General features: G+C 35.2%; 1 protein-coding gene and 1 non-coding gene across 3 annotated transcripts in view; one reads left to right on the top strand and one right to left on the bottom strand.

Annotated features, from left to right (window-relative positions):
- The window catches only part of REV3L (REV3 like, DNA directed polymerase zeta catalytic subunit), a 185,883-nt gene that overhangs the window by 86,320 nt on the left and 71,589 nt on the right, over nucleotides 1-27,974 (bottom strand). For both annotated transcript variants that reach the window (XM_032650683.1, XM_032650682.1), the window contains 7 exons: nucleotides 27,195-27,294; nucleotides 22,583-22,677; nucleotides 21,909-22,013; nucleotides 20,822-20,906; nucleotides 20,586-20,734; nucleotides 10,418-10,537; nucleotides 7,437-7,674 (listed from right to left, as the gene is read on the bottom strand). In XM_032650683.1, the coding sequence (XP_032506574.1) occupies nucleotides 7,437-7,674; nucleotides 10,418-10,537; nucleotides 20,586-20,734; nucleotides 20,822-20,906; nucleotides 21,909-22,013; nucleotides 22,583-22,677; nucleotides 27,195-27,294 (892 nt within the window). The remainder of the gene's footprint in view (nucleotides 1-7,436; nucleotides 7,675-10,417; nucleotides 10,538-20,585; nucleotides 20,735-20,821; nucleotides 20,907-21,908; nucleotides 22,014-22,582; nucleotides 22,678-27,194; nucleotides 27,295-27,974) is intronic.
- TRNAW-CCA lies at nucleotides 6,020-6,092 on the top strand. Its single transcript has one exon. It is a non-coding gene; the product is annotated as a tRNA-Trp (tRNA).

Here is a 27,974-nt window from a genome sequence, read left to right as displayed (position 1 = left end):
GAACACACTGAGACACACAGTAATCAAACTGACAAAAATTAAAGATAAAATATTAAAAACAACATGGGAAAAGCAACAAATAACATACAAGGGTACTCCCATAAGGCTATCAGCTGATTTTTCAGCAGAAACTCTGCAGGCCAGAAGGAAGTGGCACAATATACTTAAAAGTGATGAAAGAGAAAAACCTACACCCAAGAATACTCTACCCAGCAAAGTTCTTTGATTTGACGGAGAAATCAAAAGCTTTATAGACAAGCAAAAGCCAGAAGAATTCAGCACTACCAAACCGACTTTACAACAAATGCTAAAGGAACTTCTCTAGGCAGAAAAGGCTACAACTGGAAGAAAGAAAATGACAAAATGGAAAAGCTCACTGGTAAAAGCAAACATACAACAAAGGTAGGAAATCATCCACACACAAAGCTAGTAGGGAGGTTAAAAGACAAAAGTAGTAAAATCAGTTGTATCCACAATAAGCAGTTACGGTATACATAAAACAATTACATGTAAAATATAATATCAAAAATAGTAATCATGACAGGAGGAGAGTACAAATACAGAGTATATCTAAAATGCATTTGAAATTAAGAGATCAGCAACTCAAAATAAGCATGTATGTATACAGACTGCTATACAAAAATCTCATGGTAACCACAAAACAAAAAAACTATAATATACACACAAAAAAGAAAAAGGAATCCAAACATAACACTAAAGACAGTCATCAAATCACAAGAGAACAAAAGAAAGGGGAAAAAAAGACCTACAAAAACAAATCCAAAACAATTAACAAAATGGCAATAAGAACATATATATCAGTGAATACCTTAAATGAAAGCGGACTAAATGCTCTAACCAAAAGACACAGACTGGCTGAATGGATACAAAAACAGGACCTGTATATATGATGCCTACAAGAGACTCACTTCAGATCCAGAGACACATACAGACTGAAAGTGAGGGTATGGAAAGAGGTATTCCACACAAATGGAAATCAAAGGAAAGCCAGAGTCGCAATACTTATATCAGACAAAATAGACTTTAAAATAAAGATGTTATAAGAGACAAAGAAGGACACTACATAATGATCAAAGGATCAATCCAAGAAGATACAACAATTACAAATATATATGCACCCAACATAGGAGCACCTCAAAATATAAAGCAAATGTTAACAGGCATAAAAGGAGAAATTGACAGGAACAGAATAATAGTGGGAGACTTTAACACCTCACTTTCATCAATGGACAGATCATCCAGACAGAAAACCAGTAAGGAAACACAGGCCTTAAATGACATACTAGACCAGATGCACTTAACTGATATATATAGGGCACTCCATCCAAAAGCAACAGAATACACATTCTTCTCAAGTGCACATAGAACATTTTCAAGGATATATCACATAATGGACCACAAAGCAAGCCTTGGTAAATCTGAGAAAACTGAAATCATATCCAGCATCTTTCCCAACCACAACACTATGAGGCTAGAAATCAATTACAAGAAAAAAACTGCAAAAACCACAAACATACAGAGGCTAAAAAATATGCTACTAAACAACTAATGAATCACTGAATAAGTCAAAGAGGAAATCTAAAAATATCTAAAGTCAAATGCAAATACTACGATCCAAAACTTATGGGATGCAGCAAAAGCAGTTCTAAGATAGAAGTTTATAATGATAACCATACAAGCTTACCCCAGGAAACAAGAAAAATCTCAAATAAACAACCTAATCTTACACCTAAATTAAGTAGAGAAAGAAGAACAAACAAAACACAAAGTTAGTAGAGGGAAAGAAATCATAAGGATCAGAGCAGAAATAAAGGAAATAGAGACTAAAAACACAATAGAAAAGATCAATGAAACTAAGAAGCTGGTTCTTTGAAAAGATAAACAAAATCAATAAACCTTCAGCCAGATTCATCAAGAGAAAAAGGGAGAGGGCCCAAATCAATAAAATCAGAAATGAAAAAGGAGAAGATACAACTGACACCACAGAAATACAAAGGATCATAGGAGACTACTACAAGAAACTACTCGCCAATAAAATGGACAACTTAAAAGAAATGCAAACACTTCCCTGGTGGTCCAGTGGCTGGGACTCCACACTCCCAACACAGGGGGCCCAGGTTCAATCCCTGGTCATGGAACTAGATCCCGCATACCGCAACTAAGACCTGACGCAGCTAAATAAATAAATAAATATTTTTTTAAAAAAAGAAATGGAAATAGAAAAGATGAGCATACCAATTACCAGTATTGAAATTGAGTCAGTAATTTTAAAACTCTCAAGAAACAAAAGTCCAGGACCAGACGGCTTCACTGGTGAATTCTACCTAATATTTAGAGAAGAGTGAACACCCACACTTCAGAAACTACTCCAAAAAACTGCAGAGGAAGGAATGCTTTCACACTCATTCTATGAGGCCACCATCACCCTGATACAAAAACCAGACAAAGATATCACATAAAAAGGAAATTACAGGGCTTCCCTGGTGGCGCAGTGGTTGAGAGTCTGCCTGCCAATGCAGGGGACATGGGTTCAAGCCCTGGTCTGGGAAGATCCCACGTGCCACGGAGCAGCTGGGCCCGTGAGCTACAAATACTGAGCTCTGCGCGTATGGAGCCTGTGCTCTGCAGCAAGAGAGGCCGCGACAGTGAGAGGCCCGCGCACCGCGATGAAGAGTGGCCCCCGCTTGCCACAACTAGAGAAAGCCCTCGCACAGAAACGAAGACCCAACACAGCCAAAAATAAATAAATGAATAAATAAATTTTAAAAAAAAAAAAAAAAAAAAAAAAGGAAATTACAGGCCAATATTACTGATGAACATAGGTGCAAAAATCCTCAATAAAATACTTGCAAGCTGACTCCAACAATACATTAAATACCATACACCATGATCAAGTGGGATTTACCCCAGGGATGCAAGGATTTTTCAATATATGCAAATCAATCAATGTAATATACCACATTAACCAACTGAAGAATCAAAATCATGATCATGATCAAAAAATATGATCATCTCAATAGATGCAGAAAAAGCTTCTGATAAAATTCAACATCAATTTATGATAAAAACTCTCCAGAAAGTTGGCATAGACAGAACACACCTCAACAAAATAAAGGCCATATATAACAAACCCATACCTAACATCATACTAAATGGTTAAAAGCTGAAAGCATTTCCTCTAAGATCAGGAACAAGACAAGGATACTCACTCTTGCCACTTTTATTCAACATAGTTTTGGAAGTCCCAGCACAGCAATCAGAGAAGAAAAAGAAAAAAAGGGATTCAAATTGGAAAAGAAGTAAAACTGTCACTGTTTGCAGATGACACGGTGCTATACATAGAAAATCCAAAAGATGCCACCAAAAAACTACTAGAGCTCAACAATGAATTTGGTAAAGTTGCAGGATACAAAATTAATACCAGAAATCTGTTGCATTTCTATACGCTTACAATGAAAGATCAGATAGAGAGGACTTGCCTGGGGGCACAGTGGTTAAGAATCCACCTGACAATGCAAGGGACACGGGTTTGATCCCTGGTCTGGGAAGATCCCACATGCTGCAGAGCAACTAAGCCCATGCACCACAACAACTGAGCTTGTGCCCTGGAGCCCGTGAGCCACAACTACTGAAGCCCGCATGCCTACAGTCTGCGCTGCACAAGAGAAGCCACCGTGATGAGAAGTCTGCGCACTGCAACAAAGAGTAGCCCCCGCTTGCCACAACTAGAGAAAGCCCACTCACAGCAACAAAGACCCAAAAATAAATAAATTAAATAAATAAATGTATATATTTTACAAAAAAGATCAGAAAGAGAAATTAAAGAAACAACCCCATTTACCAGCACAGCAAAAAGAATAAAATATCTAGGAATAAACCTACCTAAGGAGGCAAAAGACCTGTACTCCAAAAAATATGATGGTGATGAAAGAAACTGAAGATGACACAAACAGCTGGAAAAATACACTGTGTTCTTGGATTGACAGAATCAATGTTGTTAAAAATGACCATCTACCCAAAACAATCTACAGATTCAATACAATCCCTACCAAATTACCAATAACATTTTTCACAGAACTGGAACAAAAAACTTTAAAATTTGTACGGAAACACAAAGGACCCCAAAGAGCCAAACAATCTTGAGAAGGAAGAACAGAGCTGGAGAAATCAGGCTCCCTTACTTCAGAGTATACCACAAAACTACAGTAATCAAAACAGTATGGTACTGGCACAAAAACACACACACAGATCAATGGTACTAGACAGAAAGTCCAGAAATACACTCATGCACTTAAGGTCAATTAATCTACAACACAGGAGGCAAGAATATACAACAGAGGACTTCCCTGGTGGCGCAGTGGTTGAGAGTCCGCTGGCTGATGCAAGGGACACGGGTTCGTGCCCTGGTCTGGGAAGAACCCACATGCCGCGGAGCAGCTGGGCCCGTGAGCTATGGCTGCTGAGCCTGCGCATCTGGAGCCTGTGCTCCACAATGGGAGAGGCCACAACAGTGAGAGCCTGTGCTCCACAATGGGAGAGGCCACAACAGAGAAAAAGGCAGTCTCTTCAACAAGTGGTGCTGGGAAAACTGGACAGCTACATGCAAAAGAATGAAATTAGAACATTCTCTACACCATTTACAAAAATAAACTCAAAATGGATCAAAGACCTGAATGTGAGACTGAATACTATAAAACTCCTAGAGGAAAACATAGCACAGTCTTTGACATAAATTGCAGCAAAATTTTTTTGGATCCATCTCTTAGAGTAATAGAAATAAAAACAAAAATAAACAAATGGGACCTAACTAAACTTAAAAGCTTTTGCACAGCAAAGGAAACCACAAACAAAATGAAAAGACAACCTATGGAATGGGAGAAAATATCTGCAAATGATGCGACCAACAAGGGCTTAATTTCCAAAATATACAAACAGCTCATGCAGCTTAATATAAAAAAAAACAACAGGGCTTCCCTGGTGGTGCAGTGGGTTAAGCATCCGCTGGCCAATGCAGGGGACACAGGTTCAAGCCCTGGTCCAGGAATATCCGATGTGCCATGGAGCAACTAAGCCCATGCCACAACTACTGAGCCTGCATTCTAGAGCCCACGAGCCACAACTACTGAAGCCTGCGCGTCTAGAGCCCGTGCTCTGCAACAAGAAAAGCCAGCACAACGAGAAGCCTACGCAACACAACAAACAGTCGCCTTCACTCACCGCAACTAGAGAAAGCCCACACGCAGCAACGAGGACCCAACGCAGCCATCAATAAATAAATTTAAAATAAAATGAATAAACATTTTAAAAGAAATTTTAAAAACCAAACAATCCAATCAAACAATCAGCAGAAGACCTAAACAGACATTTCTCCAAAGAAGACATACAGATGGCCAACAGGCACATGAAAAGATGCTAAATATCACTAATTGTTGGAGAAATCCAAATCGAAACTACAATAAGGTATCACTTCACAGCAGTCAGAACTTCCGTCATTAAAAAGTCTACAAATAATAAATGCTGCAGAGGGTGTGGAGAAAAAGGAACCCTCCTACACTGTTGGTGGGAATGTAGATTGGTGCAGCCACTATGGAGAACAGTATGGAGGTGGTTTAAAATACTAAAAATAGAGCTACCATATGATTCTGCAATCCCACTCCTGGACGTATATCTGGAGAAAACTCTAGTTCAAAAAGATACATGCACCCCAATGTTCACAGCAGCACTATTCAGAATAGCCAAGACATGGAAGCCACCTAAGTGTCAATCGACAGATGAATGGGGAAAGAAGATGTAGGATAAATATATATATATACACACACACACACACACACACACACACACACACACACGTGTATACATATATATGAATATTACTCAGCCATAAAAAAGAATGAAATAATGCCACCTGCAGCAGCATGGATGGACTAAGTCAGAGAAAGACAAATATCATATAATATCACTTATATGTGGAATCTAAAATATGATACAAATGGGGACTTCCCTGGTGGTCCAGTGGGTAAGACGCCACACTCCAAATGCAGGGGTCCCAGGTTTGATCCCTGGTCAGGGAGCTAGATCCCACATGCCATAACTAAGAAGTCTGCATGCCATAACTAAGACCCCATATGCTGCAACTAAAGATCCTGCATGCCACAATGAAGATCCTGCGTGCCACAACTAAGATCCAGCACAGCCAAAATAAATAAATAAATTTTAAAAATATGATACGAATGAATTTATTTACAAAACAGAAAGACTCACAGACATAGAAAACAAACTTATGGTTACCAAAGGGGACAGTGGGGGGGAGGGGAGATTAGGAATTTGGGATTAACATATACGTACTACTTTATGTAAAACAGATAAATAATAAGGGCCTACTGTATAGCACAGGGAACTATATTCAATATCTTATAATAATCTATAATGGAAAAGAATCTGAAAAAGAATATATATATAAAAAACTGAATCACTCTGCTATACATCTGAAACTAACACAACATTGTAAATTAACTATACTTAAAAAAAAAAGGTTAAAATGTAAAAAGGAAAGAAAAAAAGAAAACCACACTGCCATCTTACTCATTTTCTTTGAGAAATGGAACAGAATATCAGTTACTGCTTCTGACATTCATTCATTCATTAATATTTAACTCCTTCAATCTAATCAGACCTAGAAGCCATTCCTTGTCTTCAAGCTGACTCTATATTTGTTGCTCTAACCCATAAGAGTTTAACTCTCAAAGGGCATTCTTTTTTCCTCAAGTTCTGAGATAAGGAGGCACTTCTATTTTGCCCCATTTATGACCCACATATTACTATTGTATATATAGACAGATGATTTCTAAGTTAAGTTTATGAGGAGAGCACAAATTGGAGCAAGGTAATCAAAAGACACAAACTTTGTTATAAGACAAATAAGTACTAGGGATATAATGTACAACACGGTGACTATAGTTACCACTGCTGTATGATACATATGTATGTATGTATATATATGCTGTACGTATGATATGTATGAAAGTTCTCATTACAAGGAGATAAAAAGTTTCCCCCATTTCTTTTTATTGTAATTATATGAGATGATGATGTTAACTAAACCTGTTGTGGTAATTAATTCATAATATATGCAAATCAAACCATTATGCTGTACACTGAAAATTCATACAGTGGTGTATATCAATTACATCTTGTTAATAATAGAAAAAAATAAAGTTAGGTTTAATCTTTTTAAATGTACCAAAATTTTATTTTGCTTGGAATATAAAGTTTACACACTATTTAAAAGAGATTTCAAAGAAGTCAATTTAGTTTATTAGGTATTTTTTATTATGAATAATAGTAAGAAATAATTTCTGATTAAAGAACAATGATAATGACCAAAGGTAAAGCAACTGAAATAACTAAAAAGTTACCTCTTTTTGGCACAATGTTCTTCAATATTGCTGTCCCATCTCTGAGACATTACTAAACTAAGCTCCATTTCTTCTTTTTCAATCTGTGGTTCATTTTCTTCATCATCACTATTTTGAGGATTTTTACTGTTTCCAAACGAACGACATGATGATGGCATCCTATTTCTTCCCCCCTGATATCCGTCATTTTCCAAACCAGCAAGAAGATGTACCAGAGCCTCATCAGGACTACTGTCCACTATAAAACAAGTGAAGCATCACCAACAAACAACTTAAATTTTCCAAATAATTCAATAATTCAGATCAATTATATATAAAACAACAACAAGAACCACAGATGTTGGCACATGCTGAAAGGATACAGCTGGTACAAAGATTTATGTATTGATGTAGTTCTTCCATTAAAGTGTAATCTTTGGACCACCTGCATTACAAATGATTTTGTGTCCTGAAAAAGAAAATTCCCAGACACCATCTCACACCTACTGAATTAGAATTTCTGATGTAAGGCCCAGGAATTTGCATGTTAACAAGTTGCTCAATCTCCTACTGCACAAGCAAGGTTGAGGAGCACTAAACCAAATATAATCACAAGTGATCAAACTAAATATAAAATATATAATAAATATATGAATTAATGCTAAGGAAGTGCCTTAAAAATGATAATGTGAACACCTTATCCCTCTCTTAAGCTGTATTTAGCTCACAGGACAGTCAAACAAAACCTGTAGTTGCAAAACACAAGAGAGCTTTAAAAGTGATTAATAACATTACTTAAAAACCTTGAAGACCACCACTGAAATATCACCATCATGTGCACTAGGGTTGCTAAAATCAAAAACAGATAATAACAAGTGTTGACAAGGATGTGAAGAAATTGGAGCCCTCATACACTGCTGGTCGAATTGTACAATGGTGCAGTTGCTTTGGGGAAAAAAAGTTTGGCAGTTACTCAAAATGCTAAACACAGAGTTACCAGAGGACCCAGTAATTCCATTCTTAAGTATGTATCCAAGAGAAGTGAAAACATATGTCCACACGAAAACCTATACATGAATAATCATAGCATCATTACCCCAATGGCCAAAAAAGTGGAAACGACCCAAATATCCATCAACTGAAAGATGGAAAAATGAAATATGGTATATATCCATATGATGCAACATTATTCAATAGTAAAAAGGAATGCAATACTGACATGTACCTCAACATGAATGGATCTTGAAAACATTATGCTAAGTGAAAGAATACAGAAACAAAAGGTTATATAATTCTGTTTATATGAAATGCCGAAAATAGGTAAATCCAGAAAAAGAGAAAATAGATTAGAGGTTGCCAGAGGCTGAGAGGAATGAAAAATGGGAAGTGACTACAAATGGGTATTGCATTTCTTTTTAGGGTGATAAAAATGTCCTGGAAAAAAAAAAAAGTCCTGGAATTAGATAGTGGAAATGGTTGCGTAAATACCTGAAATGCTAAAAACCACTGAACTGTACATGTTAGAAGGTGAGTTTTACAATATGTGAATTATTTCCCAATAAAAGCTATTATTTTTTAAAAAAAGATCATAAAGATGGAGGTTTGTTCTAATCTAGTACACAACCTTTTTCTCTGTAAAATGAGATAGTATATTCCCCATTTACTAAACTATTAAGTTTCAGGTTTTCTTTGTTGACATTAAACAAACTGGTTCAATCATGCTACTGGTTCAATCATGCTACCAACTGTAAGGCTACGAACTGTAAGGCAAAATTGAAGATATTTGCTTATAAGAGCCATTTTGGCAAAAATCCATTTCTTAAATCTAGAATTGCAGTTAATTTTTCCTGCCTCATACTTTAAAAATGGTTAACATTGGCAAATGATTTATAGATATTTGACTCTCAGATCTCTAACACTGAGATTACATTTTTTGTAACCTTATGCAAGGTGGAATTATATCAGCTGGTGATACATTATATTTGCCTAATATAATGAAATAAGGATATGTCTCTCTTTTTCAATTTCTTTTTTGTTTTTTTATAACTAAAATATAATTTAGGTATATATATATATATATATATCTATTTACTCAGAGAAATAAAGCATTTTAGATTATAAACTTCAAATTAATTTTTAAATGTGGTCTTTGGATCATTTCTTTCTACGTATTTCATGTCATTCATTTAAAAAAGAAAAAAGCTACCTACCTCCATAGAAAATGTTCTTGAAATATGACTATGTACAATAATTTTGGTACTGTCCCTAGTCATTCGATTAATCTTCCACTCAAATGAAAATGTAAATAACAGAGAGAAGACACCGTAGAGAGGTAGGATAACATTTGATGCTATACCTCATTTGATACAGTAAGAATGGAAAAACAGAAAGTGAGCAAGAAACATAAAATCACTATACCAAGCAAAGCAAGAGGCATGAAGTTCAATGATATCTCACTTTTTGCAAAGAAAATTTAAATGAATTTCTGAAAAATGTCAGTAATTTAGACTAAATTATTGAAATGAAATCTAGCAAATAGTTTACCATATTAATGAAAATGAATTTATGGAGATGCAAAGATACTCAGAAATAACTGTCATGTTCTACATGCTAGTCAAAAATTAACAGCTCGAAAGGAATTGTCCAGGGAAATTCCTGATACTTACCAAAAAAGAATCAATTATGGTATTTTATTAATGTTAACTTTGGAGAATTTTAATTCAAATTAAGCATATTTCCCCTTAAAACAATATGGTTCTCTTCCCAACAAAGTTTAAAAAAAAAAAAAAAATTATTTTCTTACACAACTATTTTTCAGAAAAAGCTGTGTAGAAAACAAAAAAGAAGCTACTACATCTCGTAATGCAAGATTTCATTTTTATACTAAGAATTTATCAAACATGCAATATTAACCTCTTCAAATCAAAGAAAAAAATACTGCCTGACATACGCACTTTTGTTGATATAAGACACTGAAAATTTACGGCACAATTGTTACTTACAGAAAGCTGGTGACTCACTCAGTCTTTGGGTCAAAGGCTGAAAAGTCTGACTGTTTTCCATGAGGTTCAAAATTGCTTCTTCATTAATAAGAGCTTCCTCCACTTTGTGTCTAATATGACCTTAAGAGGACAAAGAGTACAAAAACATTAAAGTAAATGACCTAAATCTGAAATTTACTGTTTAGAATTTGTGTAAATTAGGAAACATTACAATGTAAACCTATTTAAAATTTTGAAGTGTTGCTGACATATGCTAAATAAAACCATAATAAAACTTAATGAAAGCCACAGGAGTATCTAACTAGTCATACAGAGTAATTAAAAAAACAAAAACAAAAAACCCTGAAACTGTGAATCACTAAATATTTACAATCTCTTTAGCCTCTAAATCCTACCTAGTATGTACAAACAGTTATATTACTCTGATAAAAATCAATGTACATTAAAATTTGTAAAACGAGTTCTTAGAGGGAAGTTCATAGTGATACAGGACTTCTTTAAGAAAAAGCTCAAATAAACAATCTAACACATCACCTAGAAGAATTAGAAAAAGAAGAACAAACAAAACCTAAAGTCAGCAGAAGGAAGGAGATAATAAAGATCAGAGAGGAAATAAATAAAATAGAAAAAAATCAATAAAACCAAGAGCTGATTCTTTGAAAGCATAAACAAAATTGACAAACCTCTGGCCAGGCTTAGCAAGAAAAAAGAGAGAAGACCCAAATAAACAAAATAAGAAATCAAAGAGGAGAAATCACAACTGATACTGCAGAAATACAAAAAACCATAAGACAACACTATGAACAATTACACAACCTAGAAGAAATGGACAACCTTCTAGAAACATACAGCCCTCCAAAACTGAAACAAGAAACAGATAACTTGAACAGATCATCTGATCACTAGAAGTGAAACAGAATCTGTAATAAAAAAACTCCCTGCAAACAAAAGTCCAGAACCAGATGTTTCACAGGTGAATTCTACCAAACGCACAAAGAACTTATACCAATCCTTCTCAAACTCTTCCAAAAGATTGAAGAGAAAGGAATACTCCCAAAGACATTCTATGAAGCCACCATTACCCTGATACCAAAACTAGACAAAGACACTACCCAAAAAAGAAAATTACAGGCCAATATCTTTGATGAATATAGATGCAAAAATTCTCAATAAAATATTAGCAAACTGCATCCAACAACACGTAAAAAAGATCATACACCATGACCAAGTTGGATTCATCCCAAGGTCAAAAGGATGGTTCGACATATGCAAATCAATCAATGTGATACACCACATCAACAAACGAAAAGACAAAAACCACATAATCATCTCAATAGATGCAGAAAAAGTATCTGATAAAATTCAACATCCATTCATGATAAAAACTCTTACAAAAGTCGGTATAGAGGGAACATACCTCAACATAACAAAAGGTATTTATGACAAACCCACAGCCAATATAATACTCAATGATGAAAAGCTGAAAGCCTTCCTGCTAAACTCTGGAACAAGACAAGGATGCCCACTCTCAACATTTCTATTCAACATAGTATTGGAAGCCCTAGCAACAGGAATCATACAAGAAAAATAAATAAAAGGTATTCAAATTGGTAGGGAAGAGGTAAAATTGTCATTATACGCAGATGACGTGATAGTATATATAGAAAACCCTGAAGACTCCACATAAAAACTACTAGAACTGATAAATGAATACAAGGTAGCAGGATACAAGATTAACATACAGAAATTAGCTGCATTTCTTTACACTAACAATGAAATACCGGAAAGGGAATGTAAACAAACAATCACTTTTAAAATCACATCAAAAAAATTAAAATACTTAGGAATAAACCTCACCAAGGAGGTGAAAGATTTATATGCTGAGAACTATTGATACAACACATTAACAGAGGAAACTGAAGATGACTCAAAGAAATGGAAAGATATCCCATGCTCCTGGATTGGAAAAATTAATATTGTTAAAATGGCTATACTACCCAAAGCAATATACAGATTTAAGGCAATACCCATCAAAATACCCATGACATTTTTCACAGAACTAGAATAAATATTCCTAAAATTTATATGGAATCATAAGAGACCCAAAATTGCCAAAACAATCCTGAGGAAAAAGAACAAAGCAGGAGGCACAGCCCTTCCAGACTTCTGACAATACTACAAAATTACAGTACTTAAAACAGCATAGTATTGGCACAAAAACAGACATATAGACTAATGGAACAGAATAGAGAGCCCAGAAATAAACCTACACATGTATTGACAATTAATCTTCAACAAAGGAGGCAAGAATATACAATGGGGAAAAGACAGTCTCTTCAGCAAGTGGTGTTGGGAAAGTTGCGACAGCAGCATGTAAATCAATGAAACTAGAACACACCCTCATAACATGCAAAAAAATAAACTCAAAATGGCTTGAAGATTTAAATATAAGACATCATAAAACTGCTAGAAGAGAACATAGGTAAAACATTCTCTGACATAAATTATAGCAATGTTTTCTTAGGACAGCCTCCCAAGGCAACAGAAATAAAAACAAAAATAAACGAATGTGTCCTAATCAAACGTATAAGCTTTTGCACAGCAAAAGAAACCATAAACAAACCCACAGAATGGGAGAAAATATTTGCAAATCATGCGACCAACAAGGGCTTAATTTCCAAAATATACAAACAGCTCCTACAATTCAATAACAAAAAACCAAACATCCCAATTGAAAAATGGGCAGAAGACCTAAACAGACATTTCTCCAAAGAATACATATAGGTGGCCATTAGGCGCATGAAAGATGCTCATCATTGCTAATTATTAGAGAAATGCAAATCAAACTACAATGAGGTATAACCTCACACCAGTGAGAATGGCCATCATTAAAAAGACTACAAAAAAAAAAAAAAAGACTACAAATAACAAATGCTGGAGAGGGTGCGTAGAAAAGGGGAACCCTCCTACACTGTTGGTGGGAATGTAAGTTGGTACAGCCACTACATAAAACAGTATGAAGGTCCTCAAAAAACTAAAAACAGAGTTGCCCTAGGATCCAGCAATGCCATTCTTGGGCATATACCCAGACAAAACTATAATTCAAAAAGATACATGCACCCCTATGTTCATAAAAGCACTATTCACAACAGACAAGACATGGAAACAACCTAAATGTCCACTGATAGATGAATGGATAAAGAAGATGTGGTATACTTATACAATAGAATACTACTCAGCCATTAAAAAGAATGAAATAAGGCCATTTTCAGCAACATGGATGGACATAGAGATTATCATACTGAGCAAAGTAAGTCAGAAAGACTTTGAAAGACAAATACCATGTTATCACTTATATGTGGAATCTAAAATATGACACAAATGAACTTCTCTATGAAACAGAAACAGACTCACAGAGACTTGTGGTCGCCAAAGGGGAGGGGAGTGGAGAAGGGAAGGATTGAGAGTTTGGGATTAGCAGATGCAAACTATTATATATAGGATAGATAAACAACAAGGTCCAACGATATGGCACAGGGAACTATATTCAATATCCTGTAATAAAACATAATGGAAAAGAATATGAAAAAGAATATATATATTTGTATAATGGAGTCACTTTGCTGTACAGCAGAAATTGTACACAACAGGGAATCAACAATACTTCAAACAAAATTTTTTTAATATAAAAATGTTACCACTTACAAAAAATAAAATAAAATTTATAAAACAAACAGAAAAGACAAGTTGTCCGACTTGAATAATAAAATTCTCTAAGGCTTCCCTGGTGGTGCAGTGGTTGAGAGTCCGCCTGCCGATGCAGGGGACACAGGTTCGTGTCCTGGTCTGGGAAGATCCCACATGCCGTGGAGCGGCTGGGCCCGTGAGCCATGGCTGCTGAGCCTGCGGGTCCCGAGCCTGTGCTCCGCAATGGGAGAGGCCACAACAGTGAGAGGTCCGAGTACCGCAAAAAAAAAAGAAAGAAAAAAAAATTCTGTATAGTTTATTTTGAAATAATTCATTTTACATTAACTTTATATTTCTCCATATCTTTTAATTCATGATTTTAAAATGTAAGTCTTTTGCCATGTGATTTTTATAGAAGGTCTAATGTATAGAGGGATTAAATAATTTTTAGAACATAAAATGAATCTCATAATCTAATCAAAGGGAGAGGGAGAATAAAAAGCACATAATAGTAGGGGAAAAGAAGACTATATAGGACTTCCCTGGTGGCACAGTGGTGAAGAATCCGCCTGCCTGCCAATGCAGAGGACATGGGTTTGAGCCCTGGTCTGGGAAGATCCCACATGCCGTGGAGCAACTAAGCCCATGTGCCACAACTACTGAACTGTGCTCTAGAGCCCACAAGCCACAACTACTGAGTGCACGTGCCACAACTACTGAAGCCCATGCGCCTAGAGCCCGTGCTCCGCAATAAGAGAAGCCACCAAAATGAGAAGCCCGTGCACCGCAACGAAGAGTAGCCCCCACTCGACACAACTAGAGAAAGCCCGCGTGCAGCAACAAAGACCCAATGCAGCTAAAAATAATTTTTAAAAAACCTCAATAATCTTAAAAAAAAAGACTATATAGCAAAATATGGCAAGCAGTTTAAAGAAAGCTAATTGGAAACAGTTCTATTTTTCTCCTTCTGATATTCAGACTTAAAACGAAGTGTTTTTCAACAGTTTTTAAAAGAGAGAAGTTTCAGGAAGAAATATTTTTAACACATCCCAGAAATATATTAACACACATAGCTAGCCTAATAGTGTTTAGTCAAAATGAAAGAACAAAAAAACCACAGAAAATAGGTCATCTCAAAACAACAAAAAAAATGAGATCAGTGAAAACAAAAGATGGTTCTCAAACTAATAACAAAATACACAAGATTGGCAAGAATGATCACAACAAAATAGAGAGAAGGCATAAACAATGTTAGAAATACAAGTGGAAGTGCCAAAGGTAAAAGAGGCATGTTAAAGTAATACTATGAACAACTTTATACCACAAATATGGAAAAATCAGATTAAATGGATAATTTCTTAGGAAAAATATGATATAAACTGATTCAAACAGAAACAGAAAACTTGAGTAGACCTGTAACAATTAAGGAAGTTGAATTAATAGCTTAAAATCCACTCCCTTTACTTCCCACCCCTGCCACATAAAATCAACCCACAAAAATCTATATAAGTCTGGATGGTTTTACAGATGAGACCTATCAAACCTCTAAGATATAGATTATATCAATCTAATAAAAATTCTTGAAAGGAGAGTTGAAAAATATGAAAAGCTCCACAATGCATTTAATGGGGACAAAGTATGAATCTTTCTCAATTACTAAAAAAAAAAAAAAAAGTTACAATTCTAAACAAAATATTACCAAAGTAGATATAGCAACATTTAAAAAAACATACTACATTATGACAACAAAGGATTTATTTCAGGAGTGCAAGGACAGTTTAACATTAGATACATCAACATTATTAATTTAACTACCATATTAACAGAGTAAAAGAGAAAAACTGATTATGTCAATATTTTCAAAAAAAAATTTGGTAAAATTTAATATCCATTCATGATTTCAAAAAACCCAAACTTCGGGCTTCCCTGGTGGCGCAGTGGTTGAGAGTCCGCCTGCTGATGCAGGGGACACGGGTTCATGCCCCGGTCCCGGAAGATCCTACATGCCACGAAGCAGCTGGGCCCGTGAGCCATGGCTGCTGAGCCTGCGCGTCCGAAGCCTGTGTTCCACAACGGGAGAGGCCACAACAGTGAGAGGCCCGCGTACCTCCCCCCGCAAAAAAACCAAAAAAAAAAAAAAAAACCCCAAACTTCTTAAGAAGCAAGAAACAAGAGATAATAAACTGATTATAAAGTTTATCTACCAATATCCTGTAGTAAATTTCATACTTAATGATGAAATATAAAGGCATTCACTTTAAAGCCAGGAGAAACTTTTTTTCCATTTCTACTTAATATCATCGTTAAGTTCTTAAGCACTGCATCAAAACATTAAAAAAGTATAAGGATGGGAAGGGAAGTAATACAATTATTATTTTCTGATGATGACTCTATACACAGAAAATCCAATCAAAAAGACATATTAACTATTAGCACTAATAAAAGTTGCTGGATATAAGACTGACACACAAGGTCAGTGAAGTTCCTAATACCAGCAATTAGAAGATGTAATTTTTGAAAGCTAAACTTAAAACTGCAACATTTATAAGGCACCTGGAGCATATCTAATAAAAGATATAAAATAATTTTACCAGAAAAATTGCAGAACTTTATTGAAAGACATGAAGGAAGACCAAATAAACTGAGAAATATATCATGTGCATAAATGAGCTAATTTGGTATATAGAAAGATTTAAAATGTTTCTAAATTGGTCTATAAATTCAATAAATTTCCAATAAAATCTCAACAGGGTTCTTCCCAGAAACAAAACAATCCGACCTTAAAATTAACATGGGAAAGCTTTTTTTTTAAGATGATGTTGGGGGTAGGAGTTTATTAATTTATTTATTTATTTTTGCTGTGTTGGGTCTTCGTTTCTCTGCGAGAGCTTTCTCTAGTTGTGGCAAGCGGGGGCCACTCTTCATCGCAGTGTGCGGGCCTCTCACCATTGCAGCCTCTCTAGTTGCGGAGCACAGGCTCCAGACGCGCAGGCTCAGTAGTTGTAGCTCACAGGCCTAGCTGCTCTGTGGCATGTGGGATCCTCCCAGACGAGGGCTCGAACCCGTGTCCCTTGCATTAGCAGGCAGATTCTCAACCACTGCACCACCAGGGAAGCCCTGGGAAAGCTTTTTTTAAAGATCAAGAGTAAATACGACAATTTTGTAGATGGCTAGTGGGAAGCTGCTACATAGCACAGGGAGATCATCTTGGTGCTTTGTGATGACCTAGAGGAGTGGGATAGGAAGGGTGGGAGGGAGGGAGGCTTAAGAGGGAGGGGTTATGGGGATGTATGTATACATATAACTGATTCACTTTGTTGTACAGCAGAAACTCACACAACATGGTAAAGCAATTATACTCCAATAAAGAGGTATTAAAAAAAAGAGTAAATAAGATAATTTTGAAGCTAAATAGGGAAGATCTGCTCCTGATATATATCATTACTTACAAAGCAACAGTAATTACAACAGTATGACATTAACATGGGAGAACACAACCGAGGTTGGGGAATTCAGTGGAAAAAAAAAAACGTTTCAATAAATATGCTGGAACCACTAGCTCTTTATATCTAGAAAAATAAATAACAATAAGATCCTTACTATATACACAAGTAAAATGTCAAATGAACTGAAGACCTACATGTGAAAAACCAATCTGTAAGCACACATAAACCTTAAGGATGAAAACTTTCATTACATCCAGAAAGGGAAGGAATTGTAAACCAGGCACAAAAACCAAACAGTAAAGGAAAAAAACTGTTAAATTTAAGGTTAAAATTGAAGACACGTAAAACACTTTAAAAAAGAGAAAAGGGAAGAAAATTTAAAAAAAAAGCTAAAAAAAATTTTGTGGAGACTTTAAAGTGTAATTCTAGATGAGGAGAAAATATCTCTACAATAAATATAACTGATAAAGGCTTGATATCCAGAAAATATGAGGAATTCCTACAAATAAGTAAGAAAAACAGTACAGATCCAGTAGAAAATGAGCAAAGAACATGAATAAGCAATTCTCAGATAAAGAGATCCAAATGCTCAAACTTAGTAATCAGGAAATGAAGATTAAACTAAGGAGATTTAGATTTCAAAGAATGAGAATGGCAAAAAATTTTTACATGTTACACTATCAAATATTGTTGAGGATGTAGGGAAGTTTAAGCTCTAACACATCGTGGGAATATAAACTTAGGTACATTTTATAGAGCAACTGTGAAATACTGGCTTTACTACCAAATGTGATAGTTTTATTGTTAACATACCTCAAAATCTGAAAAATTAAGCACTAAAATTGAGCTTATAAGGAAAATAAAAGGCTAAGACAAAACTCATGCAACTCTGTAATGAGAACACTAACAAAATCAATAATTGGTACCTGAGGAAATAAACTCAGGCAGGCAGCTCAGTGTGCTGGAGGCTGTCATAGCAGATATTAAAAATGCACAGAAAATAATAGTATGGAAATTCTGGGTACATTTCGATTAGGATGGGGCTCGCAGATGCTAAGACAAAGCAAATGGAAATAGAGCTCTGAGCCAGAAGGCTACCATTAAAGTACTGAGGAGAGGGTGAAACCTGCCATGAGTCACAGAGGGCACAACGCTAGGATGCAACTCTAGGGAAGGAGGAAGCCCTGGGTGGGTGTAGGTGCTCATTTCTAGCTGTTGTTTAATACAGTCAAAAGAGCCCCTGCTGCCAATACAGCAGTGAAAAGAGGGCTTTTCCTTTCCTACTGAAGGCTGCAATTCTACTCCTCCTATTCTGGCTCCTCTTGCCTAAAAAAATTTTATGCGAAACAACATGACTTCTAAGTAAAACTTTAATTATTCTCTTATTTACCAATCATGTATAAGCTAACTGTATTACAAAAACCCTGTTAGAATAGATGCTATCTAGGTAGAGTATAATACACACACCCTAAGACCTGGCAAATTACACTTCTGTATGTCTTCTGTAGAGAAACTCTTGCACATGGCCACAAGGTGACAGACATAACACTGTTAACAACAGTGCAAAAGTGAAAACCATCTAATAGTTGTAGAGAACAGAAACACTTGTTTAGTCTTACAAAAGAATGCTCATCAGCAGCTAAAATGAATGACCTAGAAACATGTAAGAACAAGGATAGATTCCAAAGTTATTATTGCTGACACAAAAGATACTCAACATCATTAATGAGGGATATGATGATTAAACCATAATGAGATGCCGTTTCACACGTACTAGGATGGCTATATAAAAAAAGACAGATAATAACAAGTGTTAGTGAGATTGTGGGGTTTCTGAAACCCTCATATACTGCTGGTGGGAACGTAAAACAGTGCAGTCACTTTGGAAAACAGTTTGGCAATTTATTAAAAATTACACACAAATTTATCAAACGATCCAGCAATTCTCTTCCTTGTTATCTACTCAAGAAAAATGAAAATATATACCCATACAAAGACATAAATGTTCAGAGCATCATTATTCTTAAGGGCCAAAAAGTGAAAACAACTCAAATTTTCATCAACTGATGAATTAGTCAATAAAATATATCAGTAGAATGCAATACTACTAGGCAATAAAATGGAATTAAATACTGATAGATACTCCAATATGGATGAGCCTGAAAACATTATGCTAAGTGAAAGAAGCAAGGCACAAAAGATCACATTTTGTATGATTTCATTTACATGACATATCCAGAAAAGGCAAATCTTGAGAGACAAGGAAGATGATGAGTGGTTTGGTTACTTGGGGTTGGAGGTGTGACTGCAAATGGACACAAAGAATCTTTTGAGGAGAAGGAACTATTCTAAAATTGAATTACGGAGATGTTAGTACAACTCTGTAAATTTACTATAAATCACTGAATTATACACTTAAAATGAGTGAATTTTATGTTACATAAATTATACCCTAATTAAGTTGTTGAAAAACATAATGTTGAATGAAAAAAAGCAAGTTACTTAATCTACGCCAAGTAGGACACCATTTACGTAAAATCTAAAACCTAAAATAATAGTATATGGGCTTCCCTGGTGGCGCAATGGTTGAGAGTCCGCCTGCCGATGCAGGAGACACGGGTTTGTGCCCCCAGTCCAGGAAGATCCCACATGCCGCGCAGCGGCTGGGCCCATGAGCCATGGCCACTGAGCCTGCGCGTCTGGAGCCTGTGCTTCACAACAGGAGAGGCCACAACAGTGAGAGGCCCGCGTACCACAAAAAATAAAAAATAAATAATAGCATATGTTTTGGACATACATATATAAGAAAACACAAAATCATATATTTTAACAGTTTGTACCAACTTCAGAATAGTGCTTACCTCTAGAGATGAAGAAAAGGTAAAAGAATGGGAGCGAGGTCTTTGCTACATCAATGATGTTTATTTCTCAGGAAAAAAAAAAATTAGCTAACTCAACCAAATACTAATATCTCAGTGCTAGATACACAGGATGTCTGTTATGGTATTTTCTGTACACTTGAAAGAAAACCTCACCTTTGCTCAACTCTGTGTCTTTGTGGACTTCTACCACATTAGCCGGTGTACAGTGAGGAATATCAGGAGACAGAACCTCAGAGTGCAATGTTAATTCAGCAGAGAACTCCTGGGATCCATCGCTGTAGTCCACAGATCCTGATAATGTTCTGCTTAATTAAAACATATCCTTTATAACAAACTATATATCAAAGCAATAAAATTAGTTCTGAGATCTATAATAAATAACCACTTACACAGAGAAATCATTCTGTTTGAGAATTTCCTGAAGTCTCTTCTGAAATTTTTTTTCACTTTCTGTTGCTGGCACAAACCTGCGATCTTTGAATTTTAAAAGTGCATTAAAAAATGTAGAAAGCAAATAAATGAAATATTTTCCTTTTTCCTAGAAGAGCTTTTAAAATGGTAGCAATTTCCTATCCTTGACACATGTAACACCACATAAAAGTAGTCCTATTATAAATCAAACAAAAGAGAAATGGTTGTTACTGAAGCTATGAAATTAAGCACTTAAAGTCAGTCTAAGATTAAGATCTACAACTTAAATCTAAAAGAGAAAAACATTGTTTTCTACCTATAAATGTATCATACACCCTGAACCTAGAAATTTTCCCTTTATAAAATATTTCTATTTTAAAAGAAATTAAAGGCATTCAAAACTTATCAAAGAATTTTTAGGGTCCAAGAGATTATAATACAAATTTTAATTGGACTTCAGTATAGGCTTACTACTGTATTTCAAATACCTTTGCCTTTTGAATTATGTCTTCTATTCTTTTACCTTTATTTAAAAATTTTTGTTGTATCCATGGCATTACTTAAGGCCCTTCAAATTCTTTTTGAATATAGCAGGGTTTAGTAAAAAATAAAATGAGTATTTTCTTCAGAGATGTACAAGGTAATCAAAGTCAGAATTTATATGACATACCCAGAAAATAACATGGGGGCAGAATTTCATGGGTGACGTTTTCAAAGCGTAATGAATTAAACGAAGTGTTTCTAAGTTGGGACTCATGCTCTTCTTTAAGTATTCTATAGCTCATTTGGAAATACAAGAGGTTAAAACATACCACAGAATGAAAAAGGAGAAAAAGGTACTACCAGTGAAAACCAAGGCCAATGAAGATGTCAATTTCTCATGTGAAGAGAGACAATGAGTGACACTTTGGAGGTACAGAATTATGGTTCAGAGCAATGAGAATAGGGAAAATATATATAGAAAATTTAAAGGTAGTTTGAAAAGCAAAGTCTAATGTCACAGTAAAAACTCAATGGCTTAAACTTTTCCATTAAAATATCCAGTTAAAAGAAAATCATTTATACCTTGTGATTCGGGTTGGCTAATTTGAGAAGTTTCATTTTTGTTTCTTCGCCGTTGCTTTTCATCTTCCCATATGGCCTGTAGACCAGGGTTTCCACCAATCTGAGCTGTAATCATAATAATACTTCAATATTACAAGGGTCAAAGTGAAAAATACTTGCTTAAAGAAAAGAAATCCATACTTAAAAAAAATACTGTCTTTTAAGAAAAACAATTACCTACTTTGTGTAATAAAACAGACAAATTATCCCAACCTATATTTACTGTATTACTCCTTTTTTAGTTTTCCTACTAGTTCCCAAAAACACAGCAAGTGAATAAGATTCAAACATTTGATTATAGCCAGCAGACCTAAAAGTCTCCTCCCTGGTATATAACCTGGAAATAAAAAAATTAAAAGGCAGAGCATAGTAAATTCTTTTATAATGGCTAATTTATTTAGCGTCACACTTACTTTAGGTTCATGTCTATGCAAACAAACTCATATGAATGAAAGCATAAATGAAAAAATGACTATCTCATCAGAGGTACAGAAAAAAATCTTCATAACATTTTACATCCTTCCTTCTTTAAGTAATTTCACTTCCCTAGTAATGTTTTCTTCCCTACTTTTTCCAACCTTTGGTCATAGATTTTTAAAAATAAAAACATATATTAACAATAACTGTGTATATACCTTCAATGTCCAACCGATTTAAGATATCAGCAGCTACAGCATCCACTTCTAATTCACAAGTACTCTGTGGTTCAACACCTTCCAGTATTAAAGAGCTGTATTAAAGAAGTATCAAAAGACACAATAATTAAGTAAGAGAAAATTTTCTTAAGATTTTTATTACTTAACAATTTTTCATGTTTATGTGGTAACCAGAAAAACCAGTGATATTATATTAATCCACAATTATTCATGACATAATTGATACTGTGTGTATATACAAAGAAATGAAAAACAGGAAGAGAAACACAAAATTGACAACTCCATTGAGATACTTTTGGAGTCTATTTTACATGTTTTGGTTCATTATATTTTATAGAAAAGGAATGTACAATGTTTCAGCATGTGGGTCACATCCACGGCAGGATGGGATAAGATAACAGAGGGACAACAGAGGGGATGCATCAAAAACCATACACACATGCAATTATTTGCCCAGAGGCATCTATCTCAGCAATCGTAGATGGTTTTTAAAAATGAGGAGGGAATATATATATAAAACAAGAGATGAGGGGAGGCGAACATACTGAAAAGTGAGCAAATGATACTGTTCTCCCTGCCCTCAACTACTGCTAAGCTGGGGAATGTTTAAAAATTTTCCATAACTATAGAATTGAGAAACCATATTAGTCCAATAGTGGGATCATAGCTAGAAAAAGAGGTGACACCATGAGGTCATTACTTTTTATGAGAACTACAGAGAACTATTCCCCACTAATGCTCTTTGACTCAAAAGCATTTTTGTTTTTCATCAGAGCCACATGAAAGATTTCAGATGACATCACATAAATGTCCCTGCTTGACAGAATAAACATGACAACTAGTATAGATCCCAGTTTATCCATTCCAAAATTCAGATCTCCTACCAACAGGGACACCAAATGAAAAGGAGAGAACTTTTACTAGAAAGTGGATGATAGAAGATTTCATTAATAATTGAAACATTTAAAAATGTTTTACGAGAAACATTAACAAAACCTCATTTTCCATTGTCTATACCTAAGGAATGGGTGTTTGAACAGAAATTTTGATGGAGTATTAGAGATTAATTTGTTAAACCACAAAACTTTTACTATTTATATATATGTATAGACACAACACACACATATATCTTTTTACCACTGACAGAGAAGGAACATATTAGTCAACCTATCACAATATATTCATCCCTTTAACTTTCAGAAAAAGTAACTGTCAATATAGCTTGTCTTCTTTACCCATATAATTTACCAACATCAGTTATGCCATGAATTAAAGTACCAGATAAAATAGTTTTTGGCCAACAGTTTTCTCCTTTATACTAAAAAGTTTCACACTTTTGGAAGCTGTGTATTATACGTTTCAAGGGTGAACTTTCCAGGAGTAGAACATTTGTGACAAAGGAGGGAAACAATAACATTAAAAAATGTAATCTCTTCGGCTTCCCTGGTGGCACAATGGTTGGGAATCCGCCTGACAATGCAGGCGACGTGGGTTCGTGCCCCGGTCCGGGAAGATCCCGCATGCCACGGAGCGGCTGGGCCCGTAAGCCATGGCCACTGGGCCTGCGTGTCCGGAGCCTGTGCTCCGCAACGGGAAAGGCCACAACACTGAGAGGCCCACGTACCACAGGAAAAAAAAAAAAAAATGCAATCTCATAGTAGAAATTTACAACTATTTCTTGCCTACTTCAGACATTCAGTATAGGAGGAGCTCCTAGGGAAAGGAAGTAGTTTTCAGAATTAAAAATTTGTTTCCAGTAAACAGAAAAAGTGTGAGTAAAAATTAAGTCAGCAAATACATGTAGACCATTCATTTTAGTCATGAAAGGTAGATAAGCAATACAATGGTATTTAGAAAACCATGCCTCTCTGAACATTTCTGTTCATAGCTTAACACAACAGACAATTACAGTCAGTAATTACAATCACTGAGGGTGAAGTTCAGACATATACAATTTAAAAAATCTGTTCAGATCATTCTGATGGACAGCCAGGTTGAGATTACTGCAGTAGACTCAATTTTTGTGAATTTAACACTCTGGCAAATGACCTTGAAGGTCCATGATATATGGTAATTTACAACGAGCTAGCAGGTAAGGTTAGTACAGCTGCTAACTCAGCACTCTTATCTCATTATGATTTGTTGCTCTCTATTTGTTATGGACCTTGAAATAATGTTTGTGAAGGGATATAAAATACTTCTGGGTTAAAAAAACAAACAAACAAAAAAAGGTACCCAGAGGAAGGTGCTAGTACTGGGGTTAAAAATGAGACTAATAAAATTTAAGAGCACTGATTTGGCAAAAATGTTTGACATTATGTTATCTGTATTTGATAAAATTATGGATTTTCATGTTTAATGTAAGAATCCTAAAAACTTGGGACAAAAATATATAGCTAGCCTACATTTATTATAAATTCTAATTCTGAATACCTTGTTTAGTTTCACTAGTTTGCCTTTTCATATCTTTGCTCTTAAAAGTAATGATTCAAACTTTTCATTATAATACAGAGAGCTTCTCCAAACTAACTCATAAACAGTGAAGCTTTACTATAGTCTTATGACCTAACCACAAAGATGTTTGTTCAAAAAGGCTTCAAATAAAAAGAAACCTGGACTTGAAGTGATCATGCAAAAAACAAGTTAATGTAGAACTTTGAAAACCACAGGATCTAGTGAGTAGGTAAAATCCTTGGGTTAAGTTGATTTGCTCCAATTTTAGAGACATAGAGGAACTGTATCACAGGCATAAAAATAAGAAAGTAAATAGTTTGTCAGTCACTTTGCTCTGGACTGATTAGAAATTGAATTTGATGTGGTAAATAATGCTGTCTCTGAAGTTGATACCACTTCAACACAATTATAAAAACAATTCTGCTGTATCTGAGAGGGAACCTAGAAGTACATGTGTATGTGTACATATACAACTTTTACCAAAAAGTACTGATACATGTTAACTGAATCTAGAAGTAAAGCAAGTCACTGTCCATTTGAAGTCTTTGAAGTCTCATTCTGGTATAATATTCCAGTCATAAAACAATGTATTTCCACCATTATTTAATGAGATTCTCTCTTAATTTTAGGTCTTAAAAAGCCCAAGTAATTCTATAATATGGAAATTCTGTGAAGAACATATTAAGATCTTAAACTATATAAATTAAGCTCTAAACAAATATTTTTGACAGTTTATCTTCAACTGATTAATAAATTCACATTTTCTTACCTTGAAATAAAAAATAAAGTCATTTAACTAAACACTTTTTCTACTTTGCACTTTACATAAAAAATATCTGCTTAAAAACGTATCAGGTGATATATGTGTAGTGAAAAGAGGAAACCATACCACCCTATCAATATCCAAATGATCGATAAAACAATCAAGAAAGCCTGGGCAACAACTTTGTGGCATAAAACAGAAAACCTCTGAGTTCTATGTAGATTAAGCTATTACTGATAATTTAGATAGGTACTGATTATATATCTGCTTTATGGTAAGGAAATCTAAACAGTTGGAATATGTTACCGCCTCTAAGAAAGTCTAATAAATAATAAAAGTCAAAAGAAATTATAAGTTGTATTATTCATATACACTATGTCAACCCACTTTTTTCCCCACAAATATATATATATATATATATATATATATATATATATATATATATATATATAATTTTTTTTTTTTTGCGGTACACAGGCCTCTCACTGTTGTGGCCTCTCCTATTGCGGAGCACAGGCTCCAGACGCACAGGCTCAGCGGCCATGGCTCGCGGGCCCAGCCGCTCCACGGCATGTGGGATCTTCCCGGACCGGGGCACGAAACCGTGTCCCCTGCATCAGCAGGCGGACTCTCAACCACTGTGCCACCAGGGAAGCCCTCCCCACAAATATTTAATATTTGGAAATATTTAGGGGTTATTTTTATTTAAAATATTCGCCATTTAGGTTTTTTTTTTTTTTAAGCTGTGTTGGGTCTTTTTTGCTATGCACGGGCTTTCTCTAGTTGCAGTGAGTGGAGGCTACTCTTCATTGCAGTGTGTGGGCTCCTCACTGCAGTGGCTTCTCTTCTTGCACAGGCTCTAGGCATGCGGGCTCAGAAGTCGTGGCTCACGGGCTCTACAGCACAGGCTCAGTAGTTGTGGCACATGGGCTTAGTTACTACGCGGCATGTGGGATCTTCCCGGACCAGGGATCGAACCCGTGTCCCCTGCACTGGCAGATGGATTCTTAACCACTGCGCACCAGGGAAGTCCCACCATTTAGGTTTTAGATTGTTATTTTATTATGCAATTTTTACTTGACAAGTTATAGGATGTCAATTTAGAATGTACAAAGAAGATGGATGTTGGAGAGAAGTATAAACACAACCAGACTTCTTTTATTAATTAGGTAATGACTAGGTATATTTTCATGGTCTGTTCTTGAAATCTATGATCCATGTAATACACTAATGTCGAGATTTACTTTTTTGATAAACTTACAGATAAAAACCAATTACAATAAAGGTTAAAATTAAATTATGCTAACCACTGACTTCTGAATAGAGTAGGATATATGTAAATAACCTTTCCTTTCCTTTACAACATAAACTAACCTTGGTATTTCGTCGTCATCCCACCGAAATAAAGTACCAGTAAGAGAATTTCTTCCTGGTAGCTGATTCTTGCAAGATCCACTCGCACGTAATGGATCACCTAGGAATAAAAAGGTAAAAGGGGTAAGTTCCACTTTTAACTTACATATAATTACCCTTTAAGTATATTAGTAAACAACCCATATGACCAGTTCCTAAAATTGTATCCTAAAAATTCATAAACATACCGGAATGCATATGCACAGTGGAGAGTAATGATTCCAAACCGACATGGGGAAAAGTATTTGCAATATATGGATATGAAACAGAAATAGCCACAATACCTTCATACTAGAATAGAATTATGATACATTTAAGTGCGCTATTGTGATAGGTATGCTTCAAATCTCATTTTAAAAATAAAGAACTAAGAATTTTTGTAGACTTTAAATTCCTAGGGTATTCTATATGAGCCTCAACTAAAATTCTAGTGGAAATCAGATTCCAGATAAAATTCAAAACATACTTTAATGCTAATCCCTGAATAAAAAGAAAATACACAATGCATTTCGAAAGTAATGGCAGTAACAGTGAGTGGAAACCTGGGGCAAATGCAAATACAATTTGACGAGCAGTTGGAGGGAACTATGCATTTGCTTAGTTGTCCCAGCTGCAGAAACTGAGCCCTGGGGCCATGCTTTGGAAGTAGTCTCTAAATTTTAGCAATTTTTTTGTGATCTCTTATGGGGAATTTAAATTTTCAGATAAAGAAAGCTTGAGTGAATGGCATAGAAGGAATCC

This window comes from Phocoena sinus, chromosome 12 (genome assembly GCF_008692025.1).
Source record: "Phocoena sinus isolate mPhoSin1 chromosome 12, mPhoSin1.pri, whole genome shotgun sequence".
NCBI lineage: Eukaryota > Metazoa > Chordata > Mammalia > Artiodactyla > Phocoenidae > Phocoena > Phocoena sinus.
Note: the sequence above shows the minus strand (reverse complement) of the source record. Positions and strands in the feature narration are given on the sequence as shown.